This window comes from Salmo salar, chromosome 06, assembly GCF_965601325.2.
Source record: "Salmo salar chromosome 06, fSalSal1, whole genome shotgun sequence".
NCBI lineage: Eukaryota > Metazoa > Chordata > Actinopteri > Salmoniformes > Salmonidae > Salmo > Salmo salar.
This window is the reverse complement of record NC_138296.1, coordinates 43,330,669-43,357,424: the sequence shown is the minus strand read 5'-3', so window position 1 is coordinate 43,357,424 and position 26,756 is coordinate 43,330,669. Positions and strand designations below refer to the sequence as shown.

Below are 26,756 nucleotides of genomic sequence, written 5' to 3'. Positions count from 1 at the left end.
GTCTGACCATTTCTAACCAGGTTCCCATCCAACCTTTTAATGCGCGTAATGTACATGTTGAGGGTAAAATGTTTTATCACGACAGGCTTGATTGAAACAGAAAATGTGTCGGTAAACTTTCCAAAATGCAGACAAATCCAAATACGCTAGACAAGGTGGGATCTTTTTGTGTCTAAAATGTATTATGCGGGAAATGTCAGTGGAAAAGCTTTTAATGAGCAAATATTAATATAACCAGCATATCGAAGTAAACTTGGGAGTCACGCGATGACGTGTGGTCGTCCCACTATAACGCACTGGGAAAGCACGCCGTTTATTAGGCTACAGATTAAATAAGTTAGGAACTTCACAGGGTGGTGAAAGTGCAAGTTGATGAGCTTGATGCTCCTTCCCAATCAATAGAGCTGCCGTTTGACAAAGCTGCCATGTAGGCTAAACCCTCACTGCATCTGCGAGCTGTTGGCTAGAGCGCACTGCCAGTACCAGAGTGGGAACTCACTAGACAACTATTGTTTTGGAGAAAGCCATCAGTAGAGCTGAAAATGCAACGTAAACCCATTTAACTTGTATTTTTTTAATTTTTTATTTCAGTTCATCGGAATTTTACCTCAAAGGTATTTTTATGTGTACTACGTCATCACGCACGCCTTTTATCCGCAACAAGTTAATTTGACGGGAAAACATCTCTGGTGGGAAAAAGTGCATAGTTTATTCGCATGAAATGGATGGAAACCTAGCTACTGACAATAGTGTTAATATCATCATATTTACACAACTTTGATAGCGTCGTATCGGTTGTACACGTTCAAGGCTCTACAGCGCGACCATTTTACTCACATATGCGCCTAAATGTTTTTGCTGTGCGACCTGGAATTCTAATTTAGGAGCACCAGCGCACCTAACAAATGCTTGATTCTAGCTTTAAAACCTCATTTTTAATTGTGCTCCAAAATTTCTTTGTGTGCGCTTACATTTCTCAACTTAGGCGCACACGTGCTCCTTGTAAAAAAAGGCTGTCAACTAATAGCATAAATATCTGCACAATTCAACACTTATGAGGCTTCTGTGCCTCTTCAGGACAATAAATGATTGGGATGGCAGCTCAATCCAGTCAGATGTTCCTGTATGAGAGGCCTCCCACCACAGTACACGCTGAAGGTCACGTCCCAATTGTTGTTTGGGTAAAACCAACCCCGTTGACTGATTTCCTGGACTTATCTCCGCCGCAGCAGAGTATGGGCTGAGGCTTTTCCCTCTCTGATAAGGCCCGTCTGCCAGGGCTGACCTGATACAGCCTATGCAATCCACCATGGACACACATGCATGAGTTATTAGGTAAATGAAACATATCCTTGAAGGGCCTCTTAGACCTAAAATATGCATAATTTAGGTCTAACACAGCTAATATCTTTAATGGTTTCACCCCGCAGCTCTCCCCTCTCTGCTTTGACACTTTACTGTGTCACACTGTAGTAACAGATTTTTTGCCTGCGACTAACGTTTTCATGATCTTCAGTGCCATCACTTCCTTCCTCAGCATAGACATTTCCTCCTCCTGCTTCTTCTTCTCCTTGTGCAGAAACTGGATGTAGTCAATAGCTGCAGCAGGAAACACAGAAACAACCAGTCATGGATTTCTGGACAAAGCATTTCTATCAGGGAGGAAAATTCCAGCTTAAGGTGGGATCCTTTATAAATATTTAGTATGTTGACATTATTTAAAAAAAGACAGGTCAGAATGCCAATTTGCAGTCCTAAAATGTACATTTCTGGTTGCGAAGTACAATGGTCTACATAGAATACATTACTTTTCTGCAGCACTGTGGCCTTGCTGATCTTCTGCGTCCCCACGGCAAACTCAGACTGCTGCTGACAGGTGGGCACTATGGACTGGAGATCATCATAACCTTTCTGTGGAGTCAAACACACATGACAAACAGATTTTAGAATTGACAAAAATATTACATTTGGCCACCTAAGAAACCAAATGTTTTTTTTGGAAGAGATCAGTCACCAACTCCCTCTGTCCAAAGTCCCCCCCCCCCCCCAAATCTTTTGTATTTTTCAACCTTTTCACAACTACCCTCCTTCCCATGATCTACACTCCTGTTGATCCGCTCCCCATCGGAGGCCAAACCTTGATAGCATTCCGTCGTTTCTGCTCGGCCTGTGTGTGCGCCTGTCTCCGCCGGTCTTTGTAGGACTCCTTGTATGTGGTATCATGCCTGTAGTCACTGTCTTCATCATCTACAGTGAGGAGAGGAAGAGCAGGTGTTTCAGTCTACCTCCCTAGGGCTCAAGGCTGACATCAAGCTAGAATAAAGCACTGGACAATGAGAGTGCAGGACAACGCCCAACCGAACTAGGTCACTTGGAAATGCAACAGAGGGAGAAAAAAAACCAAGAAAGAATGGAGTGGAAGTGAGAGTGGGGTAGGGAGTAAGACAATGAATAAAAGGGGCACTGCATTAAGTCGTTTCTGAATCAGGACACAAAATAATATGTCGTCTAAACATAAATGAGAAAGAACACAGTACCTGTATTTGGTACTGATGAGGCACTTGTGGACCCAATACTGTTAGCCCTGGAGACCACAGTACCCTTCCTTGCAGTCTCAGCAAAGAAACCTTCATGGAGAACATGAAGAGCTCAGACATCAAATTACTAATCAACAGTTACCCACAGGACTGGTAGCCTACTAGCTATAGATTGTATGTTTTAGTAAAACAACAATTAGGACTAAGGATACTACTCACTGGGGTCAAATCCGTTGTCACTGAAAGCCCCGTCGTTCTGTTCAGCCATGGCAGGTGTTGACAGGAGAGAATACAACAGTGGATAAGGAGGTGAGAACAACAGGCTCTTTCCCGTCTCACTCAATGGGCAGATTCAATTATGCTGAGCCGCAGGGCACCGGTGATGTGAACGGGTAAAAGCAGTGAGGGAGGAGCTCCCTTCTCAAAATGGAACAGTAATCTGTGCTGCTTGGACATGTCAACAAGGCAGCATGGTGCGTCATCCAGAAACATACATCTCTTTTCTATAAAATATGTCCAAATATGTTTGATTTTTCAAACTAGTTTTCATTGGGAAGGCAGATAAAATGTTACCAAAAGCAATCACTTTTGCATGTGGAAACAGAATCATTATCTACTTTTCAGCCGACTTCTGCCGCATTCACGTGCTAGTCTGAATTAGGAAACTCAGAAATGTCAGACTTGCTAACTGGTTTTAGTTATAAACGTGCCGCGTTCAACAAGTTTCCTAGCTTCGACTAGCAGGGGAACGCGGCAGAAGTCAGCTGAAAAGTAGAGAAGGATTCTAGACTTCGCCGTGGACTTTGCACAGGGCACCGGTTCCAAAACTAATTCAATCAACTTTCACTTTAAATCGAATCCCCAGACAAACACAGCAATATGCATAAACAAACTCCACTGACAGGAGTCCTGGGGTGTAATCATGTCCAAACAGTTATGTTCTGCAACTAAAACGAGTTTCTATTGGTCAAATACAGGTAGGTTCCTTCTGTTTTAGAAACAGAGTCAGCGGAATGAATACACCACTGATTTGATTCATGTAGGCAGAATGTCTAAAAGTATTTGGTTTTGAATATACTTAAGTATCAAAAGTATAAATAACTTCAAATTCTTTATATTAAGCAAACTAGACCGCACCATTTCTTTACTGATAGCCAGGGCCAAACTCAAACACTGAGATATCGTTACAAATGAGGCATGTGTTTAATGAGTCCGCCAGATCGGAGGCAATAGGGATAAACAGGGATGTTCTCTTGATAAGTGTGTTAATTTGAAAATTTATGTTCTGCTAAGCATTCAAAATGTTACTTGTATTTTTGGGTGTCAGGGAAAATGTAGAGTAAAAAGTGCATTATTTTCTTTACGAATGTAGTGAAGTAAAAGTCAAAAGCTAAATATTAAAGTTAAGTACAGACACCCACCAAAACTACTTACGTAGTATTTTAAAGTATTTTTACACCACTGCTAGGTGGCAGCTAGTTACTAGTAGCTCCTATGCGGTCAGTGCAGACAAGGCTGAAATATGGCAAGTATTTTTGGCAAAAACATGTCTACAACCTCGGCAAACATGCGTTGCCTACATGTACATCGTGACGTGGGCGCAATCTGAACACACCAACAACGTTTTGTAAAGTTGATTTATTAATTTACCTGTGGATATATAATGAGTGTACTATTTGCAGAATTAAACACTGTCCACCCAGACGGTGAATTTGCAGATCACCCGTCTGGTCCACTAGGACTAGGCTACAAGTTGGTCAGCAGTTGACCGTCACAGAACCGTAACGAAAGGGGAAGAAGCTTGAAAGGAGTCATAAACAAAAGCGCTAGTACCTAGCTAGCTACCTGTTAGCTAGCTAACACAAGCCAATTGTAGGAAATTAACTCCAAATTACAAACACTACTCTTGCTACGAATATATGACAGTGTCATACATCGCTTATTTGTCCTTACATATTTGTCTAAACTAGCAAGCTTACTTTGTTCCAGTGATCCTCCGGCGATGCTGTAGGATCCGTCATCTTGGAATCAGCAGCTGTTCGAGAGCGTCATGGGGTGGAAAAACAATTTAGAGAAAGGGACCTACGCCCTCTACTGGTTCACACGGTATGACATACGACCTCAAATAAGTGCATGTTTATAGGCCGTAGGGATCTATTGCCGCGTTCAAAACAACGGGGAACTCGGTCAAATCATGACGTCAGTGATCAACAGGTCGGACAGTTGGATATATAGAAAGAGGCCCGAGTTCCCAAGTTGGAATTCCGTATTGGATGACCGTTCAAATCGTTTTTTTCCCACTCGAGGCTCGTTTTTTCCCCTCAGAGTTCCCAGTTGTTTTGAACGTACTCAACTGGGAATTCAGAGATTTCTGAGTTCCCAGTTTTGTGAACGCGGCATATGGCTGCGTTTACACAGGCAGCCCGATTCTGACATTGCTTTCACTAATTGGACCAATCAGATCAGCTCTGAAAAATATCTGATATGATGAAGATCTGATGTAATTGGCCAAAAGATTAGAATTGGGCTGCCTGTCTGAACGCAGTCATAGGCTCCTCATAGAAGTAGGCCTTCCTCATGGAAGTAGGCCTGCTGCTGTTTAAAAAAAAAAATGTTTTACCAGTAACTGATTTTGCTCTGCAACACTGATGAGTGGCCAGTCAGTGACATTAATCAATCTGGTAGAAAGTGTCTACTAAGACCTTATTGATGTTCTGATTGTCAGCAATTGATTCACCACCACATGGTAACAACATGGGCAATTTTGCCTTGACTTCACTAGGGGTAGCAATGTGAATATCTGACACAGGGTAGAACTCTTGGAATGCTATTTAAGGGTACATTGGGTAAAACGCAACTGCACTCACATTTCCACAAGCTATGTTCTGGCAGTGGTTTCCTAATAATGGAAAGTCACGAAAGTAACGATAAAAACACCTTACTTAATCCACCCTCTACCATTTGGCATGCACCGACCATCCACGAGGCCAGATACGTGTAGTTACTTCATAGCTCATATGACTCTTCATAGCTCATATGACTATGGGCCCAATACCCCTACTTAGTCTTCTGTTATCCCTTCTTTTTTTCACCCCCTCCACTTTACTCTCTTGTCCATCTTCTCCAACCACACCCTCTCTGCTTCTCCCTCAGTCTCCTCTCTCCACCCTACACCACCCCCTTGTCGTTTTGTTTCTCTCACACACAGCAGGAAGTTACTCTTCTGCTTTTTCTGGTTATGCGGTTTCTGACTCTGCTGCAACGACTGCGTCAAACTCCCCTCTCCTTCCTGTAACACCCGTGCCCTGCCTGTCTGTGCTGAGCTCATTGTAGGAACTATGAACAGTTAAATAGTAAAAACAACATCTCGCTTCAGCAGGCGCCACTTTTCAGGTTTCAAGTTGGTCCGATTTTCTTCTTCTTCTCGTAGTAACACCTGTTATCCAGCAGAGAGTGAGGACAGTGGAAGAGATACGGGATTAGGAGGAAAGATGTTGCTCCGTCAAACATCCTCACCTCAGGACCAAGACAATTGCAGTAGGCCAGTGGCTGTTCCATCCACCTGCTTAATCTCCCAGAGACGTTGAAGGGCCAAGGACTCCAAGACCTGTTTTTATTCACCTCTTTTTTTGTTTTGGAACTTCATTGGACTGCCCTACATTGGAACTAACTAGCTACTTTTTTCATTGTGGACAGGTTTGCAGACATCTGAGTTGGAGTCTGTTTAGGAGTTAGGCCTACTAGCACTTCCAGTTAAAAGAGAGTGTTTTTTACCTTTCCCCTGGATTACCTGTTCAGGTTGGTGATGGGGAATGCGGCGGGGGGAATAGAGCAGGCAGATGGCAGGGAGGCCAAGCACTCTGTGGGCTCAGGAACGGGCCTGAGTGACCCCACCCCGACCCTGCAGAAGAAGCAGCCTGCTCCCCCCAAGCTGCCCGTGCCCCCAGAGGAGGAGCTGGAGGAGCGCTTCAGTGTGGTGCTGGTGAGTGGCAGGACAGGAGGGGAGAAACATCATGCATATCAACACGCAGAAATGCAGACACATCACACAGGAATTTAGATACATCACACACCTACTGTATGTATTGCACTGATATCAAAAGGAACAGGTGAAATCACTCACTTAAATATGCACGGTGCCAGATGTCTGAGAGAAAATACATTCAGCTTCACATTTTAATTATTCTGTCAAGGTAATTCTGGTTCCTGTTAAAAAACAATTCCGTCTCTCTCACTGCAGCCAGACATGTTAGTGAAGAGAGCTGACATTTTGTTGGCCTCAATCCCATCCAAAAGCTCACATCCTCTTTTAGATATTTTGAAATCGACCATCTGCTCAGCCTGTGTTCGAATGATCTCATAGACCTTCGACTGCAGTCCTCCCTCTTAGATGAACCGGAGACACCATAAAGGCACCGTGCTGGATTGAGCAATAGATTTTGCACGAGAGAGACCATAAGACTAAGACAGGAAGGCAAATGTTTCTCAAATATTTCAACATGTCATTTCCCATCAGTTAACACCTACGGGGGACAACATAATGTTATGTAGCCAAATCCCTTACACCTAAGTCTGCAAGAGGTGGAACCAAATTATTTCTGTTAGAATTTTTTGTTGTTGAGGGGTTGTAATGTGTCCCAATACTAGAAGCACGGCTGTTTTTACAAAAGAAGCAGGACATCTCAGGGGAACAAGGCCTTATCTGTAGAAACTATTAGTCAATCATGAGTAGCGCAAGCAGTTTGAATCACACATTTAGATAAACATCGGATAAATGTGATGCTAAACATATTAGGCACTAGATACGGAGACACACGAAAGACATGTGACATCATGACAGTAAAACTACCTTTCCATGCATACACCTTCACCTTCTTTTACTTTTATGCCTGAAAGAAAGAGGAAGTCAGGTCATGATCTGAAAGAGCAGGCTGGTAGAGAGGACAGTGGGCAGGAAATGGCTTAGGCTAAGTAGGTGACTGTACCACACACATATTAGCTAATAGTTATCACACTGCACAGGCAGCCTACATGCATCAAAGGTAAATGCTACCTTCTCTAGTCTAGATTTCAAACGGACCTAATACGTCACTTATTGCACTCACACGAGCAGATATGTTTATGTGGCAATGTGTGAGAGGAGATATTAGGTCAAAGTAATAATTTTTCTTTTTTGAGAGGAGTGTCAGGGTGACAGTAAGAATGGAACAACCTGTTGAAACTGAGAACAGAACTTCCCCCTCGGGTTCTAAATAGAGCTCCACAGCGGAAGTGTCACAATACCCATAAAGCCTAGCGGTCAAATAGCAAAATGGTTCCAATCATTTTTCCATCATTCATTTTTCTCATAGGGAATTTCAGAAACACTTAAAATAAGGGCTGTGTTTTCTGTAGGCTTACCCTGTCGTGATGTTTTGATATCCATGTAAATATCTCTCTCAGACAAGGTGACTTTTATCAATATATTCGGCTCTATTTACTCTCAGATTAGAAAACGCTAATTAGCATCAAAGTAGACATCATGCAAGACTACACATCCATGCAAGCTCCTGCACGTCATCTCTAGCTGACACCTTTGCTAACAGGTATTGTGTCAATTTAAAAAACAGGTATTGTGTCAATTTAAAACTTGCACAAGACCATTCACATAATTATCAATTTAAAGAAATGTAGCCAATTTATTAATTTTTAAATGTAGCTAACGTTAGATAGTTAATCCAGAGATTCTTACCTTTGCCTCGTTTTGGTGGTCTCGTCCAGATCATCATGGCATTTATAGAACTGTATGATAGCCCAATTAGCAGCTAATTAGCATTAAAAATACATTATTGGGGGGGATAAATGCAGGCAAATTTATTGATTAAAGTCACCTTGTCCTAGAAAGATTTACATGGTTATCAAAATGTCAAGGCAGGGTAAACCTACACGAAACACTGCCCTTATTTTAAGTGTTTCTAAAATCCCCTATGGGAAAAATGTATGGTAGAAAAACGATTGGAACCATTTCCTTGTTTGACTAATAGGTTTTATGGGTATTATGACTGATACTTGTTTTTTATTTACTTTTTTGCTCTTTTGCACACCAGTATTTCTACTTGCACATCATCATCTGCACATCTATCACTACAGTGTTAATTTGCTAAATTGTAATTACTTCGCTACTATGGCCTATTTATTGCCTTACCTCCTCACGCCATTTGCACACACTGGATATAGACTTTTTCTATTGTGTTATTGACTGTATGTTTGTTTATTCCATGTTTAACTCTGTGTTGTTGTTTGTGTCACACTGCTTTGCTTTATCTTGGCCAGGTCACTGTGGTAAATGAGAACTTGTTCTCAACTGGCCTACCTGGTTAAATAAAGGTGAAATCAAAAAATACTCTGGTACCCGTATAGGGTCTCTAAATTGAGATACGGGTCGTTCCATTTGATTTCAATCACTTTTGACCGCACCCCTTTTGATTTCAACTAAACTTTCCATACATATTTGCCTATGGTGCAAGTGGTCAGGAAGTTACATTTCGGACCTGAGTGCCAAAACATTTAGGAGATGGAAGAGCTCAAAGTTGGCCCATTTTGCATACCCCACCCTACCATGAGACATCCACATTTACATTACATTTAAGTCATTTAGCAGACACTCTTATCCAGAGCGACTTACAAATTGACTTACAAGTTGCAGTTGCATTTGAAATCATTTAAAAGCTTACAAACAGGGATTGTAACTATTTTATAATTTCTTGATTTATTTTTATGAGTGAATATAAACGTTTTTAAGAGTTTGCTGTGTCTCAACCAATGGCGGGCACAACACAAACACCTCAGATTATGTAAAATAGGGTCTAAGATACAACATATTCGAAAATGAAAGCATTTTTATACTGAACAAAAATATAAACGCAACATGTAAAGTGTTGGTCCCATTTCTCATGAGCTGAAATAAAAGATCCCAGAAATACGCATAAAAAGCTTATTTCTCTCAAATTTGGTGCACAAATTTGTTAATATCCCTGTTAGTGAGCATGTCTTTTAAAAAAAAAAAAATTCTGGCAGAAAAATCTGTATACATACAAGAAGTATACAAACAGACAATAATAACATATGCTAGGGGGTACAACAAATGACAGATTATACAAAGACCTTAAAAGATACACACGTATTGATTGTTTTGACAGCTTTGTTATTAGAAGAATGTAGAATGGTCTTAATGTGCTGCTCAAATTCCTTATAGAAAACATGGAAGAGTGTTTTTTTTATTAGTGAATTTACATTTATGAATATGAAATTTGATTATAGTTAAGGAAACCGAGCAGCACATTGTCCCATAAACAAAAGTCATCAAAAATATTAACAATTATAAACTATGAAAATCTTGCTATCATTTCTTTACATGTAGACAATTCCAAAATAAATGCAAAACAGTTTCTGGATTGTCAACACAAAAAGTACAGTTAATGTTAATGTCTTTTTTAAGTTTATTCAGGTATTGATTCGCAGGGTAATACTTATGGGTAATTCTGAAAGAGACCTCTTTGACCTTGTTAACAAGAAGGCATTTGTGTGGTAATAACCAGACTTTTTTCTAACAGATATTATTGACAAATGTATTCCAGTAAGTTGTAACATTATTTATTTCACCTTTATTTAACCAGGTAGGCCAGCTGAGAACAAGTTCTCATTTACAACTGCGACCTGGCCAAGATAAAGCAAAGCAGTGCGACAAAAACAACAACACAGAGTTACACATAAACAAACGTACAGTCAATAACACTATAGAAAAATCTATGTACAGTGTGTGCAAATGTAGAAGAGTAGGAAGGTAGGCAATAAATAGGCCATAGAGGCGAAATAATTACAATTTAGCATTAACACTGGAGTGATAGATGTGCAGATGATGATGATGATGATGTTCAAGTAGAGATACTGGGGTGCAAAAGAGCAAGAAGTAATAATATGGGGATGAGGGGGTTGGGTGTGCTATTTACAGATAGGCTGTGTGCAGGTACAGTGATTGGTAAGCTGCTCTGACAGCTGATAACATAAGGAATAGATACAATATCCCTTTGAAATAAGGCACGTATAGATCTGTTGTTCTGAGGGAGCAAGGAGAAACACATTTCTCCTACTGGAGAGTCAACTGGATTAAGCGAGGGAAGGTCAAGAAGGTGAGGTCTGGTTCCACCTCTAAACAACATGAGACTTCCAGATGGAATAGCATCAAAGACTATGGCGAACTCTCTAGGTGTAACAGGGATATTGTAACGAGATAAAAATTCCTCTTAATTGAGTAACGATCCTTCTGCATTAAAAAGTTGACTCACCAGCAGGATATGATTATTAAACCAGTTCTTAAAAAATAAAGACTTGTTTCTATATAAAATATCCCTATTGTTCCAAATGAAATACCTAGGCAGGGAAAAATTATGTTTATATATTAACAACCACGCTAAGAATACTAATTTTGTAGGAATCTTCTCAATGTTATAGTTACAAAGTAACATAAAATTGAAGCCACCAAAACGGGAGAAGATATAATGACGGATGAAATTCCTTAAGAATTCTTTAAGAAATGTTTAGCCCAATTTATCAGTATTATTAAAAAAAATGGACACCACCATATTCATGTGTTCATAACGACAGATTTCCTAATATAATGTGTATGATTTTTCCAGACGAAGTTGAAAAGCATCTGGTCAACTGCTTTACCTATTTTGTTGTCAAGATGTAGGGACTGGGCTGCATAAGTAAGTCTGGAGATACCTTCAGCTTTAGAAAGCAATACTCAACCTTTCAAGGATAAATCCCTCTGCAACCAATGGTTCAACTTCTTAAAGTTTTTTCCATAATAGGTATGAAATCGAATAAGCATCTTTCCTGTTGATCCTTAGATACGGTAATCCCAAGGTATGTTACTTCTTCCTTGACTGGAATATTGCATATAGAGGGTATCACACGGTCTTTAACAGCAAACAATTGACACTTATTAAGGTTTAGGCAAAGACCAGATGCTTTGATAAAAATATTTATCACATCGACTGCTCTAGGAATCTGGTCAGCATCTTTCGAAAAAAGGGTGGTGTCATCTGCAAGGTGACTGATGATAATATCTCCGTCAGCAATTGAGATCCCTTTTATGTCGCTGGATTTAACAAAAGTTGTAAGAAGTCGGGTTGCAAGCAGTTAGTGAACATTTCTCCTTTGCCAAGATAATCCATCCACCTGACAGATGTGGCATATCAAGAACTGGATTAAACAGCATGACCATTACACAGGTGCACCTTGTGCTGGGAACAACAAAAGGCCACTCTAAAATGTGCAGTTTTGTCACACAGCAATGCCACAAGTTTTGAGGGAGGGTGCAATTGGCATGCTGACTGCAGGAATGTCCAACAGAGCTGTTGCCAGAGAATTTGAACGTTCATTTCTCTACCATAAGCTGCCTCCAACGTCGTTTTACAGAATTTGGCAGTACATCCAACCGGCCTCAAATGGAACGACACATACTCAAAAATGTAGGTGTGTGTGTGCGCATGCGTTCATGTGTACAAACCATGCGCACATAAGAGTATATGTCTTTCTGAGTGGGTATGTGTGTGTATGAGTAACCTCATGTGTATGTACAGCGCATATGTCTTCCCTGTGGCTCAGTTGGTAGAGCATGGTGTTTGCAACGTCAGCATGGTGTGTGCAACGCCAGGGTTGTGGGTTCGATTCCCACAGGGGGCCAGTACAAAAAAATGCATGAAATGAAATGTATGAAATGTATGCATTCACTACTGTAAGTCGCTCTGGATAAGAGTGTCTGCTAAATGATTAAAATGTAAATGTAAATATTCACACACACATTGTCTACATTTAGTTTTCTGTTGCTAGCCTTTGTCTTTCAAAATCCACTATCGGTCCCTCCCATACTGTACCCCACCCAAACCCTATAGCTATGTCCCCAGCAAAGCCCACACTAACTGGGGCACACATGTCAAACCTCAAGGGTTTGTTAACGTGTCAAGAGGAAGCCACAAACTGTTGCTTGAGAACATTCAATTCTGCATATCTAACCACAGTCCACACCCTTTCTTAGTAGGCCCAAGACTGCCTCGACTAAAACATCGCTCGTCTTAGATGCCTTAAATAAACCACTTTCATTAGCGGTTAGTTTGGCCGGCAACATCTAAGGGGTTATAGTGTGTGAGACGTGTCACATGAGAATGACGCTTAAACAATCTATTGTATTTTCCCATGTTAATCAATAGGCGTGACAGAGTTGAATCAACTTCTCGTGATGTAAACACACCATATTTTCCTATAGAAAGGGCCAGGTGGCTCACTTGTCATAGAGACGAGTAACTATTGAATGAATCAGGTTAAATCCACTTGCTACTCACTCAAACAGATCATGGCTAAACGACTACTGTGTTGGCCCGTTGCGTTCAATGATGAATGGTAGGAGCATTATCTGGATGTGTTTGAAAACGCTCATGACTTGACGTGATACATGCTCACAGATGGTTTCCATTAGTTACCAGCAATACATGTAAACAGTGAGTCACCTCCATGGAGTAGGATGATGATAGCGTTCACTAATACCTCTGGTGGGGACACCTGTGGTTTCTGATCACATTTGAACAGCATTGCATGAACAGGAAGCGTTATGACAATGTGCAAAAGAGCGTTGGCTGGTTGGTAGTGAAGAAAGAAATGAAATATTTTTTAAATATGATATTATTTAAGATGATATTATTCTGCAGGCACTGCTTAATTTAAGTCTATTGGGTAACATGCTGTTGTAGACTGCTCAGAGTTCATTTAAATACAAGATCCCCAAAGGTCCCAGTTGTAATCACAGTAACAGTTTCATGTCATTATTGATTTAGGTTTTTGAAGTGTACCTTCTATTCTCAGAGCTATATGAACTTGCCTCCAGACAAGCTGAATCTTTTGAGTCAGTATGACAATGAGAAGAAGTGGGAGCTGATCTGTGATCAGGTAAGAGCATTACGTCTTGTTGGGCGCTTTACATGGGGTGATTGGTTCATGCACTAGTACATACACAGTTCTACATGATTGGGTAACGCTTTATTTCAACGGTCCGTAATAAACCATTTATTAATCATTACTCCCACATTTATAAGCCATTTACTAATCATAGGTAAAGTATTTTTGCAGTCCCTAATCTAAAGCGAGCACTGTTTAACCCTAACCAATACCTAACCCTAACCATAAATGGTGTGTAATATTTTTGTAAATGCCTTATAAATGGTTTATTACCGACCGTTAAAATAAAGGGTAACCCATGATTGTATCTGAGATTAAGTGTTGTAAAAACACAGCATACGGACATAACTGTGAAGCAAAATAAATGTGTATTGCTGGTGTCCGGTTGCCAATATGTAATGTAGGTTAGAGTGCAAAAAGGTCATATAGTCTTCTAGCAAAACACTACACCTCTGATGGGTTCCTGTGGTAATGTTTCCCCTCAGCAGGTTGGCATGGTAACAGAGTGGTTTGCAGTGCTCGTTGTGTTTGACTGTGTCATTTGTCTTCTTACTCACCCTCATCCCCTCATCCCCTTCTCCTTCCTCCCTCCATTGTGTGTGGTCAGGAGCGGTTCCAGGTGAAGAACCCTCCCTCTACCTATCTGACCAAGATCAAGAGCTTCTATCAGGACCAAGGAGGAGTGACCCGCAGGGTGGGTGTACAGTACCCCCCCCCCCCCCCCCCCCCCCCTCCCCCCGCTCACATTCATAGAGCTTCTAGTCATTCTCACCGTAGCCAGGGATTTCAAGAAGTAAATATGTGTGTTTTGGAACATTGGGATACCAATATTACATCCACAGTAGTAGTACGTCCTTGCATTTTATGACAAAGCCACGAAGCCAGCAATATAAGGCCAGTCTCATTAGAACAACTTCTGAATTATTGATATAAAAGGTTTGTGCGTTTCCTTCGTTAATAGAGCTTCTCCGTATGGTTTTGGCCTATTTCAGTTCAAGAGGCGGGTCCAGGAGTCCACCCAGGTATTGAGAGAGCTGGAGATCTCCCTCCGCACTAATCATATTGGGTGAGTGACTGGACCAGGATTAGCCTCTGCCGAGTCCCCAACAACCAGATGTTCTGGTTTTCAGGGGAAATGGAAATACAGCCTGTGATGCAACTTCCGCTTTTGGACATTAATAAGGCGACACTCCATCTTAACTCCTCCTCCACATTTACTTGATTGGTTGAACAGTGCAGATAAGAACCTCCCCTGATAGTTTTTTTCCCTTCTTCTCATCAAGACCAGTATGTAGGGTATCCAGTTTCACGCGTTTCTTTTACGCCTGCTATGTTAGGTTTGACCAGGACTGGTCCCACAGTTATCCCATCAGCCAGTACGACTGACTCAAGAGTCCTTAAAGTAGTATCGTGTTCAAATTCTCTTTCTCTCTATATAGCTGGGCCCAGGAGTTTCTGAATGAGGAGAACCAGGGTTTGGATGTATTGGTGGATTACCTGTCCTACGCCCAGTGTGACGCTTCGTGAGTATCCCTTGCAGCCTCCCCTTCTGTCTTACCAGAATCCCATACAGTATCAATGAGACATACAGTACCAGTCAAAAGTTTGGACACACCTACTCATTCAAGGGTTTTTCTTTATTTTTACTATTTTCTACATTGTATAATAATAGTGAAGACATCACAACTATGAAATAACACTTATGGAATCATGTAGTAACCAAAAAAGTGTTAAACAAATCAAAATATATTTTTCATTATTCAAAGTTACCACCCTTTTCCTTGATGACAGCTTTGCAGACTCTTGGCATTCTCTCAATCAGCTTCACCAGGAATGCTTTTCCAACAGTCTTGGAGTTCCCACATATGGTGAGCACTTGTTGGCTGCTTTTCCTTCACTCTGCGGTCCAACTCATCCCATACCATCTCAATTGGGTTGAGGTCGGGTGATTGTGGAGGCCATGTCATCTGATGCAGCACCATCACTCTCCTTCTTGGTCAAATAGCCCTTACACAGCCTGGAGGTGTGTTGGGTCATTGTCCTGTTGAAAAACAAATGATAGTCCTACTAAGCGCAAACAAAATGGGATGACATATTGCTTCAGAATCCTGTGGTAGCCAATCTGGTCAAGTGTGCCTTGAATTCTAAATAAATCACAGACAGTGTCACCAGCAAAGCAGCCCCACACCATCACACCTCCTCCTCCATGCTTCACGGTGGGAACCACACATGCAGAAATAATCCGTTAACCTATTATGCGTCTCACAAAGACACAGAGTAATAATCTCATATTTGGACTCATCAGACCAAAGGACAGATTTCCACCGATCTAATGTCCATTGCTCGTGTTTCTTGGCCCAAGCAAGTCTCTTCTTCTTATTGGTTTCCTTTAGTAGTGGTTTCTTTGCAGCAATTCGACCATGAAGGCCTGATTCACTCAGTCTCCTTTGAACAGTTGATGTTGAGATGTGTCTGTTACTTGGACTCTGTGAAGCATTTATTCATTTATTATGGAATCTGAGGTGCAGTTAACTCTAATGAACTTATCCTCTGCAGCATAGGTAACTGTGGGTCTTCCTTTCCTGTGGCGGTCCTCATGAGAGCCAGTTTCATCATAGCGCTTGATGGTTTTTGCGACTGCACTTGAAGAAACTTTCAAAGTTGTTGAAATTTTACGTATTGACTGACCTTCATGTCTTAAAGTAATGATGGACTGTCATTTCGCTTTGCTTATTTTAGCTGTTCTTGCCATATGGACTTGGTATTTGACCAAATAGGGATATCTTCTGTATACAACCCCTGCCTTGTCACAACACAACTGATTGGTTCAAATGCATTAAGAAGAAAAGAAAATCCACAAATGAACTTTAAACAAGGCACACCTATTCATTGAAATGCATTGCAGGTGACTATCTCATGAAGCTGGTTGAGAGAATTCCAAGAGTGTGCAAAGCTGTCATCAAGGCAAAGGGTGTTGAACACTTGTTTGGTTACTACATGATTCCATATGTGTTATTTCATAGTTTTGATGTCGTCACTATTATTCTGCAATGGAGAAAATAGTACAAATTAAGAAAAACCCTTGAATGAGTAGGTGTGTCCAAACCTTTGACTGGTACTGTAGATTTAATGTTTGATTATCTATATGTGACTATATGTTTGCGTATTTGGGAATTATATCTATAGGTTTGACCTGGAGGGTGCTGAGAATGGGGGAACACTGTCAGAGAGAGGGAAGCCAGCGGAGAGGTCCATGGAGGACCTGAATAAGAGTGCAGGAAGCTCCCCTACACACGGCATGACCAGAGCAGCCCGCGCCCTGACCGTACGGTAAGAACCATCAGCCGTTATGAGACCCGAGTCTCACTAAGCAAGCCTTACAGACCACAAGATAAATCTCACCAAAAATATTCTACTGCAAAGTGGGACCTTCTGACCAGTGACCACCATCTCCTCCATCCTCTCAATATCTCCTTTGCTGCAGAATAACCTCTCTGGCCCAGAGTAGGAAAACTCAGAAGATCTCTCGATTGGCCAGTCAGAGGGACGACGTCCATGTGTGCATCATGTGTCTGCGTGCCATCATGAACTACCAGGTGTGTGTTGTGTGGTGTGGTGTGAGGGCATGACTGTGATATGGAGTGTGAAATTGTGAAAGTCCAACGCTAATTATCACTTTTTCAGTCGGGCTTCAACCAAGTTATGACTCACCCACGCTGCGTCAACGAGATCACTCTCAGTCTCAACAACAAGAACCCCAGGTATGAACACCTGTGTGTGTGATGTGTGTGTGCATGCTTGTGCATGTGTGTGTGATGTGTGTGTGTGATGTGGTATTATATTCCTGGTCTCTACAGAACCAAAGCCCTGGTGTTGGAGCTGTTGGCTGCTGTGTGTCTTGTGAGGGGCGGTCATGACATCATTCTCGCCGCCTTCGACAACCTCAAGGAGGTGAAGGGATTTACCAAACTTAGCCACACTATAGCAGGCTTTACTTTACCAATGTGTACTGTGTCATCTCACCTTAGCCTACTCATTTGTGTGTTCCCAGGACCAAGACTTTTCTCTTCTAAGTAACCTCACGACTGATACACTTTCACAGCCTGTCTTAGTCTCACCGAGCACACTTAGAACTCAAAAACACACACTCACACGAAGATATCATGTTGTGAGTGCGTAACCACTACTCACCAAACTGAAAGGCCCCTTTAAATGACTGAAATGTCGTCTGAAAAAAATTCTACTGATATCAATATAGACTTTCCACATTGGTGACCATCACGACTAATAATAGATTTGATGTTGGATGTGTTTAAAGCAGAGGTGGACGAATTTGATCAGCTTTCTATGAATACAGTGGACATCTGTTGAAGTGCATGACTCTGTTACTGAAACAAGGAACTTCTTTCCCGTGTCCTTTCACTCAGGTGAGCGGAGAGAAGAACCGCTTTGAGAAACTGATGGAGTACTTTAGCAATGATGACAGCAACATTGACTTCATGGTGCGTGGACACAAAACGGCTTTAAATCTACTGGATGATGTGTTTACATTACTCACAATGTAGTTCTGAAAGGTTAAAGATCAAATATGATGATCCCTCTCTTCAGGTGGCCTGCATGCAGTTCATTAACATTGTGGTGCATTCGGTGGAGAATATGAACTTCCGTGTGCACCTGCAATATGAGTTCACTCACCACGGACTGGACCAGTACTTAGAGGTGAACTCTCCATTTATCCTTCTCATCTCATTGTTGAAAATGGAACCGTCACAACCACAAAACCAACTCCTTGAAACGGAAATGAAACCGTCATGATAACAATGATGATGTGTGTGTGTCAGTCTCTGAAGCTGACAGAGAGTGAGAAGCTGCAGGTTCAGATTCAGGCCTACCTGGACAACGTGTTTGATGTGGGGGCTCTGCTGGAGGACGCAGAGAACAGGGGCGGGGTGCTGGAGCATGTGGATGAACTGCAGGAGCATAACTCACAGGTCAGTGATACACACTGTACACACACAGTCTGATTCATTCAAATCTCACCTCTAAAAAATGCCAGCAATTACTCTATGACTCTGTCTGTGATCTCTGAAAGTTGTGTTGGCATGTTGTGTCGTGTTGTGTTGTGTTGTGCTGTGCTGTGCTGTGCTGTGTCATGTTGTGTCGTGTTGTGTTTTCGTGTTGTGTTTTTGTAGCTGAGTGCCAGGCTAGAGGAGATTGAGAGCCAGTCTGCAGAGAGGATGGCTGAACTGGAGAAACAGCTCCTCCAAGCCACCAAGGAGACAGAGCTGCTCAAGGTCTGCACTGTACAATGAACTGTGGACTGTATACAATATAGTGCATCAGACAGAAAGGTATGTGTGTGATTGTGTGATGCTAACTTTTCCTTGCCTTTGTGTGTGTGTGCGACTGACAGGAGAGCCTGCGGGACTCCTGTTCCCAGGTCAGTTCTCTGCAGCAGAGAGAGAGGGAGAGGGAGATGAGCCAGGAGAGGGAGCGGGACAGAGAGCGTCTCAGCCAGCCCTCCTCTGAGCTGGAACTCAAGGTGCAGGAGCTGCAGGACCGAGGGCTGATCCGCCTGGGACGCACCCCCTCTGGGGCCCTAGACCTCCAGGTGGTGCCTGTCACCATCATCGAGTACGCCCCCGCCCCAGCCTCTGAGTGCCTGCTCAGCTCCACTGGACCCACTGCCCCTGGCCCAGAAGTCCCCGATGCCACTCCCTCCTCAGCCATCTCTGCTGTCCCCCCTCCTCCTCCTCCTCCCCCCCCGCCTCCTGGGCCTGGTGGACGTGCTCCCCCACCTCCTCCTCCTTCCCCGTGTGGCTCCGGTGGCCCACCTCCCCCTCCTCCTCCCCCTCCTCCAGGGGGAGGTCCGCCCCCACCTCCTCCCCCACCCGGCGGTGGACCTCCGCCCCCACCCGGAGGCCCACCTTCTGGAGACAGCCAAGCCGGTAAGGTGACTCTTATCTGCTTTCATTAGAGATGTACAGGTAACTGCCAAAATAAAGGAAACACCAATATAAAGTGTCTTAATAGAGCCAGAACTAGCTTCAATGCACCTTGGTATAGATTCTACAAGTGTCTGGAACTCTATTGGAGGGATGCGACAGCATTCTTCCACGAGAAATTCCATACTTTTGTGTTTTGTTGATGATGGTGGAAAATGCTGTCTTAGGAGCCACTTCAAAATCTCCCATAAGTGTTCAATTGGATTGAGATCTGGTGACTGAAAAGCCATGGCATATGATTTACATTGTTCATCAAACCATTCAGTGACCATTCGTGCCCTGTGGAGAGGGGCATTGTCATCCTATGGGGGCATAGCCATGGTAGCCAAAATAATGGCGAGCCCAGCATTTTTATACATGAACCTAAGCATAATAGGAAGTTAATTGCTTAATTCAATCAGGAACCACACCTGTGTGGAAGCACCTTCTTTCAATATACTTTGTATCTTAAGTGTTTCCATTGTTCTGGCAGTTACATGTGTATGTCAGTGGAGGCTTCTGAGGGGAGGATGGTTCATAATAATGGCTGGAACGAAGCGAATGGAATGGCATCAAACACGTGGAAACCATGTGCTTGATGTATTTGATACCATTCCACCTATTCCGCTCCAGTAGCGGTCTACAGCAGAGATTTGAAGATGAGAGGGGAGATCATGAATATATAGGAGAGATTAAAGAGATTAGGGTGTGAGAGGTCAAATAGGAGAGAGCTCTATGATAATCAGATTGTCAGTCAATCTCATGAATTTGTATGCGTCCAATTTGCTGAAGAGTGAAATGAGTGCATTGGCGATTGACAAATGTGATTGATTCTCTCTCCTACTCTCTCTCTTTCTCTCTCTCTCTCTCTCTCTTTATCTCAGGAGGTAAAAGCAGGAAACCCATCCAGACTAAGTTCCGGATGCCTTTGCTCAACTGGCAGGCACTGAAGCCCAACCAGGTGACTGGCACGGTCTTCCACGAGCTGGACGACGAGCAGGTCTTAGGGGTAAGACCAAACCTCCACACAGATACTAGTGCTGACTGAACTCTACTCTTCCATTCTCCCTTCTCTCACCTTCCCTCTGACCCCCTTTTTCCACTCTTTCTGCTCCTCTCTCTCTCTCTCTCTCTCTCTCTCTCTCTCTCTCTCTCTCTTTATATCTCTTCCTCCTTACCCTCCCTCCTCTCTCTCCCCCTTTCTCTCTCTCCTCTCCTTACCCTCCCCCTTCCTCCCTCTCTAACCATCTCTATGTGTGTTGTGTCAGGAGCTGAACATGGATGCGTTTGAAGAGCAGTTTAAGACCAAGGCCCAGGGTCCTCCAGCAGCTCTGTCCACTCTTAAGGTCAAGGTGGCCCAGAAGGCCCCCAGCAAGGTCAACCTGATCGAGGGCAACAAGGCCAAGAACCTGGCCATCACGCTACGCAAGGGAGGCAGGAGCCCCACAGACATCTGCACAGCTATAGAGACGTATGGAACGATATCTTCTCCTATTCTTTTTCTTTCCTTAGTAAACATATTTCTCTCACTAATTTAATTTCTTTATGCCTTATTTTGTTCTCTTTAATCCCTTCATTCTCTTTCTCCTCATCCCACCTTCCCCTAACACTCTTTTTTTGTCCCTTCCTTACTATCTTACTTCTCTCCCTCCCTCCTCCTTTCCCTCCTTCTCTCCAGGTATGACCAGCAGGCGTTGGGGCTGGACTTCCTGGAGCTGCTGGAGAGGTTTGTCCCATCAGACTACGAGCTGAAGCTCCTCCAGAACTATGAGAAGGAGGGCCGTCCACTGGATGATCTGGCAGAGGAGGATCGCTTCATGATGCGCTTTGGGAAGATCCCCCGTCTGGCCCAGCGAATCAGCACCCTCACCTTCATGGGCAACTTCCCAGAGAGTGTCAAACGTCTGCAGCCGGTGAGTCAGTTGCTCAGGACAGCCAATGAAATTGTATCTGTACAACAATGACTTTCTTCAGAATCTGATACGATAGTCATTCATAATCTCACCTACAGCAACTGAACTCCATAATCACAGCATCCATGTCCATTAAGTCCTCGGCCAAGCTGAAGAAGATGTTAGAGGTGAGTGGAGGGCATCCCTGTCTGTCACTGCTAACCTCCAATCAGAGAGCCTCTTTAAACAGGCCTGCACTGTCTATGTAACACATTCTGTATCTGGCTCCTCCTCTCCAGATCATCCTAGCCTTTGGGAACTACATGAACAGCAGTAAGAGGGGTGCAGCCTATGGGTTCCGCCTGCAGAGTCTGGACCTGGTGAGTACCCTTCTGCTCTTGAGGCAAAATTATTTCCCTTGTTTAACATGAATAGAACCATCTCTAAGGTTGAGATGAACTGGCTGAAATAGTATGGCTTCAACTCTATAACGATAAATAAGTCGCTATTAGCTAAAGCAAAGTTTTGGACTGTTGAGGGCGCTATGGTATCTTGATAGGCAGGCCAGTCCATCTTTGAGAGATGACTCCATCTGTGCCTCTCTTTGTCTCTGTCCTGTCAGCTGCTGGACACCAAGTCTACAGACCGCTCCCAGACCCTGCTACACTTCATCTCCAGCATCGTCCAGGAGAAATACCCTGAACTCAACAACTTCCACACTGAGCTGCACTTTGTGGACAAGGCTGGCCTAGGTGCGGGAACGCAATCAACGGTTGCACGCGCACATGTACACACAGCTTGAAAACAATGCAGCCCTTCATAGTGAGAATAACTGACGCCCTGTTTCTCGCCTGTGTGTTTCAGTGTCTCTGGACAGTATTCTTCAGGATATCCGCTCCCTGGAGAGGGGAATGGAAGTGACCAAGAAGGAGTTCCTGGTGCAGGAAGACAACACAGTGCTGAAGGACTTTGTCAAGACAAACAGTGAATTACTGGACTCATTACTCAAAGACAGCAAGACCGCTCAGGTTGGAATCCCATAACATTTCAACTTAATAGACACATCCGACACACATAATTCCACAGAAGATGTTCAATGCATATTTTAGTGTGAGCGTCATCTCTCCTCTTCTTCCTCTCTCACCTCCTCCGCTAGGAGGCGTATGGCTCGGTGGTGGAGTATTTTGGAGAGAACCCCAAGACCACACAACCCTCCATGTTTTTCCCTCTGTTTGTCCGCTTCATGAAGGCCTATAAGGTGAGGTGGTGCCCCCATAATGGGAAAGGATTAATGAAATAGCTCATTATATTTAACTTTTGTATTTAGATGCATGTTTGTTAAAGGGGCAGTGCAGTCAACAATGTGATTTCCCTGTTTTAGGTATATTTTCCACACTATGAGGTGTGAATAATATTGTGAAAATTATATCAATGCACTTTTAGTGTAAGAGCTGTTTGGTTGGGTGGGGTGGGTTTTTTGGACCACCTGGTGTCACGGTTATCGTCGGTGAAGGAGGACCAAAATGCAGCAGGACTGTGTTTGTTCATTTTGAACATTTATTAAATCAAAATGAACACAAAAACAACAAAACGAAACAAACTTACGAACAACGAAACAGTCTTGAAAGGCTCACTCGGCAAAACAAGAAACAATCTCCCACAAATACACAGACAAACACACCCAACTAATATAGGACTTCCAATCAAAGGCAACACCACACAGCTGCCTTCAATTGGAAGTCCACCTCAATTAACTCAACATAGAAATAGATTACCTAGACTAAACATAGAATTACATAAACAAGGAACAGTGCCCAAAAACCCCGGAATACATAAATCAAATGCCCTTTTAGAAAAACCACCACCCCGAACCACAAACCAAATACCCTCTGCCACGTCCTGACCAAACTACAATAACAATTAACCCTTATACTGGCCAGGACGTGACAGTACCCCCCCCCCCCTAAAGGTGCTAACCCCGGAAGCACCTAAAAAATAACAAAAACCCCAAACAAAGAAAAAAATCCCCCTAACTAAAGGGAGGGAAGGGAGGGTGGCTGCCGTCAACGACGGCACTGTGCTACACCCCCCCTCCCCAACCCACCTATATCTGGAGGTGGCTCTGGTTCAGGCAGTTCCGGGCAGACAACCCACCCCGGCAGCTCCGGGTAGACGGGCCACTTGGGCTGACCCGGAAGACAGTCGGGCCACTCTGGCAGACCCGGAAGACAGTCGGGCCACTCTGGCAGACCCGGAAGACAGTCGGGCCACTCTGGCAGACCCGGAAGACAGTCGGGCCACTCTGGCAGACCCGGAAGACAGTCGGGGCAGTCTGGCATCGCCGGGCAGTCTGGCATCGCCGGGCAGTCTGGCATCGCCGGGCAGTCTGGCATCGCCGGGCAGTCTGGCCACTCTGGCATCGCCGGGCAGTCTGGCCACTCTGGCATCGCCGGGCAGTCTGGCATCGCCGGGCAGTCTGGCCACTCTGGCAGCTCCTGACTAGTGGGCGGCTCTGGCGACTCTTCACTGACGGGCGGCTCGGGCGACTCCTCACTGACGGGCGGCTCGGGCGACTCCTCACTGACGGGCGGCTCGGGCGACTCCTGACTGACGGGCGGCTCGGGCGACTCCTGACTGACGGGCAGTTCGGGCGACTCTTGACTGACGGGCAGTTCGGGCGACTCTTGACTGACGGGCAGTTCGGGCGACTCTTGACTGACGGGCAGTTCGGGCGACTCTTGACTGACGGGCAGTTCGGGCGACTCTTGACTGACGGGCAGTTCTAGCAACGTCGGACTGGGATGACGCACTTGAAGCCTGGTGCGTGGTGCTGGTACTGGACGTACCAGGGCTATGGAGGCTCACCGGCGGTCTTGATCTTACCTCCTGCACAACCCGTCCTGGCTGGATGGAACTAGTAGCCCTGTACGAGTGGGGTGCTTGTACAGGGCGGACTGGGCTGTGCAGGGGCCTGATGGTAGCCGTGCGTAGAGCGGGAGTTGGGTAGCCTGGTCCTCGGAGGCGTACGGGCGACCAGATGCGCTGCGCAGGCATCCTCCTACCAGGCTGGATGCCCGCTCTAGCACGGCACCTGCGAGGGACTGGAATAACGCGCACCGGACTGTGTGTGCGTATGGGTGAGATAATGCGCTTCTCAGCGAAACATGGCGCTCTCCACCTCATACGCTCCTCCATATAACCACGGGTAGCTGGCTTCCGGCTCTTCCTAGGCCTAGCCAAACTACCCGTGTGTCCCCCCCAAAAAAATTATTGGGGGTGCCTCTCGTGCTTCTCCCTCAGCGCGTCCAAGGCCTCGTACCTCCTCCTCTCTCCCTTGGCTGCCTCAATTTCCTCCCGTGGGCGACGGTACTCCCCAGCCTGGTGCCAAGGTCCAGCCCCGTCCAGAACTTCCTCCCAGGTCCATCTCTCCCGCCAGTCCAACTTGAAATCCCTTTTCCTCTGCTGCTTGGTCCTTAGTTGGTGGGAGATTCTGTTACGGTTATCGTCGGTGAAGGAGAACCAAAATGCAGCAGGACTGTGTTTGTTCATTTTGAACATTTATTAAATCAAAATGAACACAAAAACAACAAAACGAAACAAACTTACGAACAACGAAACAGTCTTGAAAGGCTCACTCGGCAAAACAAGAAACAATCTCCCACAAATACACAGACAAACACACCCAACTAATATAGGACTTCCAATCAAAGGCAACACCACACAGCTGCCTTCAATTGGAAGTCCACCCCAATTAACTCAACATAGAAATAGATTCCCTAGACTAAACATAGAAATACATAAACAAGGAACAGTGCCCAAAAACCCCGGAATACATAAATCAAATGCCCTTTTAGAAAAACCACCACCCCGAACCACATAAACCAAATACCCTCTGCCACGTCCTGACCAAACTACAATAACAATTAACCCTTATACTGGCCAGGACGTGACACCTGGTGAGTTAATAGACCAATAACAAAGAAAGTTTGCCCACCTCTCTGCCAATAACAGCTAGTTTTCAGGTTACACATTCCTCCTATTAGGCTCCTCCAATTAGGGCCCTCTCTCAGACCACGTCTAGACAGTCCTAGCAAAATTCTCGCTTGAGAAATAGCATTTAGCTAAGAAGCTATTTGTTTATTTTACCATTTGAATTGAAAACAATCACAGTAAGGTGCTTCATTGTTGCTCAGAAATGATTTGATATTGAGATAAAACAGCTGCGTTGGACATCTAATTACCTGTTGTTGTGTGTGTCCCACACAGCAAGCAGAGAAGGATAATGAACAGAGGATGAGACTGGAGGCCAAGAGCAGTGAGAACCAAGCAGAGTCTCCCTCCCCCAGAAAGAAAGAGGCTGCAGGACACAAGGTAGGACAATAGACTGTAGACCGATGCCCCGTACCAACTCAATCCACCACAATCTCTACATTCCATACAGGCAGTTATAAAAAGAGGTGGAGTACAATCGTTTTGTAGCTTCCCTTATGACTGATCGACCAGTGACTAGTCATTCTAGTGTGGTCCGTACTACATATGCCAGTGTGTCAGCTTTACCCTTTGACCCCTGCCAGTCTCCCATGATGCCCAAGATGGACCTGATAGCGGAGCTGAAGAAGAGGCAGGTGAAGCCTCAGGTGAAGGATGGTGCCCTGGAGGACATCATCACAGGTATGACAAACCACTATGGCTAGAATACATTATGCACTATAGTCTTATATTGAAAGTTTAGGATCTATAAAACAGAGTTAAGAATGCGTATAGTCAATGCCATAGCACATTATAAGTGGGCTATAAGGCACTATGAACTACATGAATGCTTTATATGTATGTAAATCATGAAGCGTTACCACACTTTTCACCGGTACATTCGGAGATAGATGTCCCTGGCTAAGTTTCAGTGGTTGTGTCTATGTGCTTTGTCCCAGACCTGAGGAACTCACCGTTCAGAGCAACAGATGGACGGAGACCAGCACAGCGTCAAGACACCTGAACAGCCCCAGCTCCAAGACCCACAACTCCACTGAGATTACTGTACACACTCAATGTCAAAGTGTATGCATACACAGAACACAAATACATACTTGTACTGTACATACACAATACACCTACATTAGTACTGAAGATTATATGGCCTTTTACCTATCAATACACATTTAAACTACAGTATGAATTGACTCTGTAAATAGAACAGAGCTTAAGCTATACGTCATGAGCAAATGTGTAACATAGAAATACATTGATGTGTTTTTATCCATTTAGCTTTTTAAAATAACTTTTGAATTTTTTGTTTCCGTTCATCTTTTAACGAGTACATTTTTTTTTAAATTAAAAAAACAAGTTTCACA

The 26,756-nt window shown here is 43.9% G+C and overlaps 2 protein-coding genes across 4 annotated transcripts in view; one reads left to right on the top strand and one right to left on the bottom strand.

Annotated features, from left to right (window-relative positions):
* Nucleotides 1–6,515, bottom strand: part of LOC106607319 (max-like protein X) — a 10,570-nt gene extending 4,055 nt beyond the window's left edge. The window contains exons 1-7 of one of the 3 annotated variants that reach the window (XM_014204164.3): nt 6,328–6,515; nt 4,517–4,572; nt 2,757–2,793; nt 2,538–2,627; nt 2,138–2,247; nt 1,809–1,911; nt 1,500–1,599 (exon numbers count right to left, since the gene is read on the bottom strand). In XM_014204164.3, the coding sequence (XP_014059639.2) occupies nt 1,500–1,599; nt 1,809–1,911; nt 2,138–2,247; nt 2,538–2,627; nt 2,757–2,793; nt 4,517–4,558 (482 nt within the window). In that variant the 5' untranslated portion in view covers nt 4,559–4,572; nt 6,328–6,515. Of the gene's footprint in view, nt 1–1,499; nt 1,600–1,808; nt 1,912–2,137; nt 2,248–2,537; nt 2,628–2,756; nt 2,794–4,516; nt 4,573–5,479; nt 5,617–6,311 lie in introns of those variants that run through there. The other 2 variants (XM_045720572.2, XM_045720571.2) reach the window with 2 other exon arrangements.
* LOC106607317 (formin-like protein 1) lies at nt 6,246–26,756 on the top strand. The gene is made up of 25 exons (XM_014204160.3): nt 6,246–6,519; nt 13,440–13,523; nt 14,140–14,226; nt 14,525–14,598; nt 14,972–15,055; nt 16,719–16,862; nt 17,017–17,128; nt 17,217–17,293; nt 17,390–17,483; nt 17,960–18,034; nt 18,141–18,251; nt 18,374–18,523; nt 18,725–18,826; nt 18,946–19,480; nt 20,401–20,525; nt 20,785–20,987; nt 21,195–21,429; nt 21,528–21,596; nt 21,708–21,788; nt 22,031–22,160; nt 22,273–22,436; nt 22,565–22,666; nt 25,675–25,779; nt 25,983–26,079; nt 26,337–26,756. Exons 1-25 carry the CDS (start codon nt 6,343–6,345, stop codon nt 26,399–26,401), a joined length of 3,282 nt encoding a protein of 1,093 aa, XP_014059635.3. The 5' UTR covers nt 6,246–6,342; the 3' UTR covers nt 26,402–26,756.

What these genes read in the sequence shown, in the direction of transcription:
- LOC106607317 (XM_014204160.3), top strand. Translation starts at nt 6,343, where the DNA reads ATGGGGAATGCGGCGGGGGGAATAGAGCAGGCAGATGGCAGGGAGGCC. An exon ending in CTCAACAACAAGAACCCCAG is followed by an intron (nt 17,294 to 17,389) that starts GTATGAACACCT and finishes TGGTCTCTACAG; the next exon opens with AACCAAAGCCCTGGTGTTGG. An exon ending in TGTGGACAAGGCTGGCCTAG is followed by an intron (nt 22,161 to 22,272) that starts GTGCGGGAACGC and finishes TGTGTGTTTCAG; the next exon opens with TGTCTCTGGACAGTATTCTT.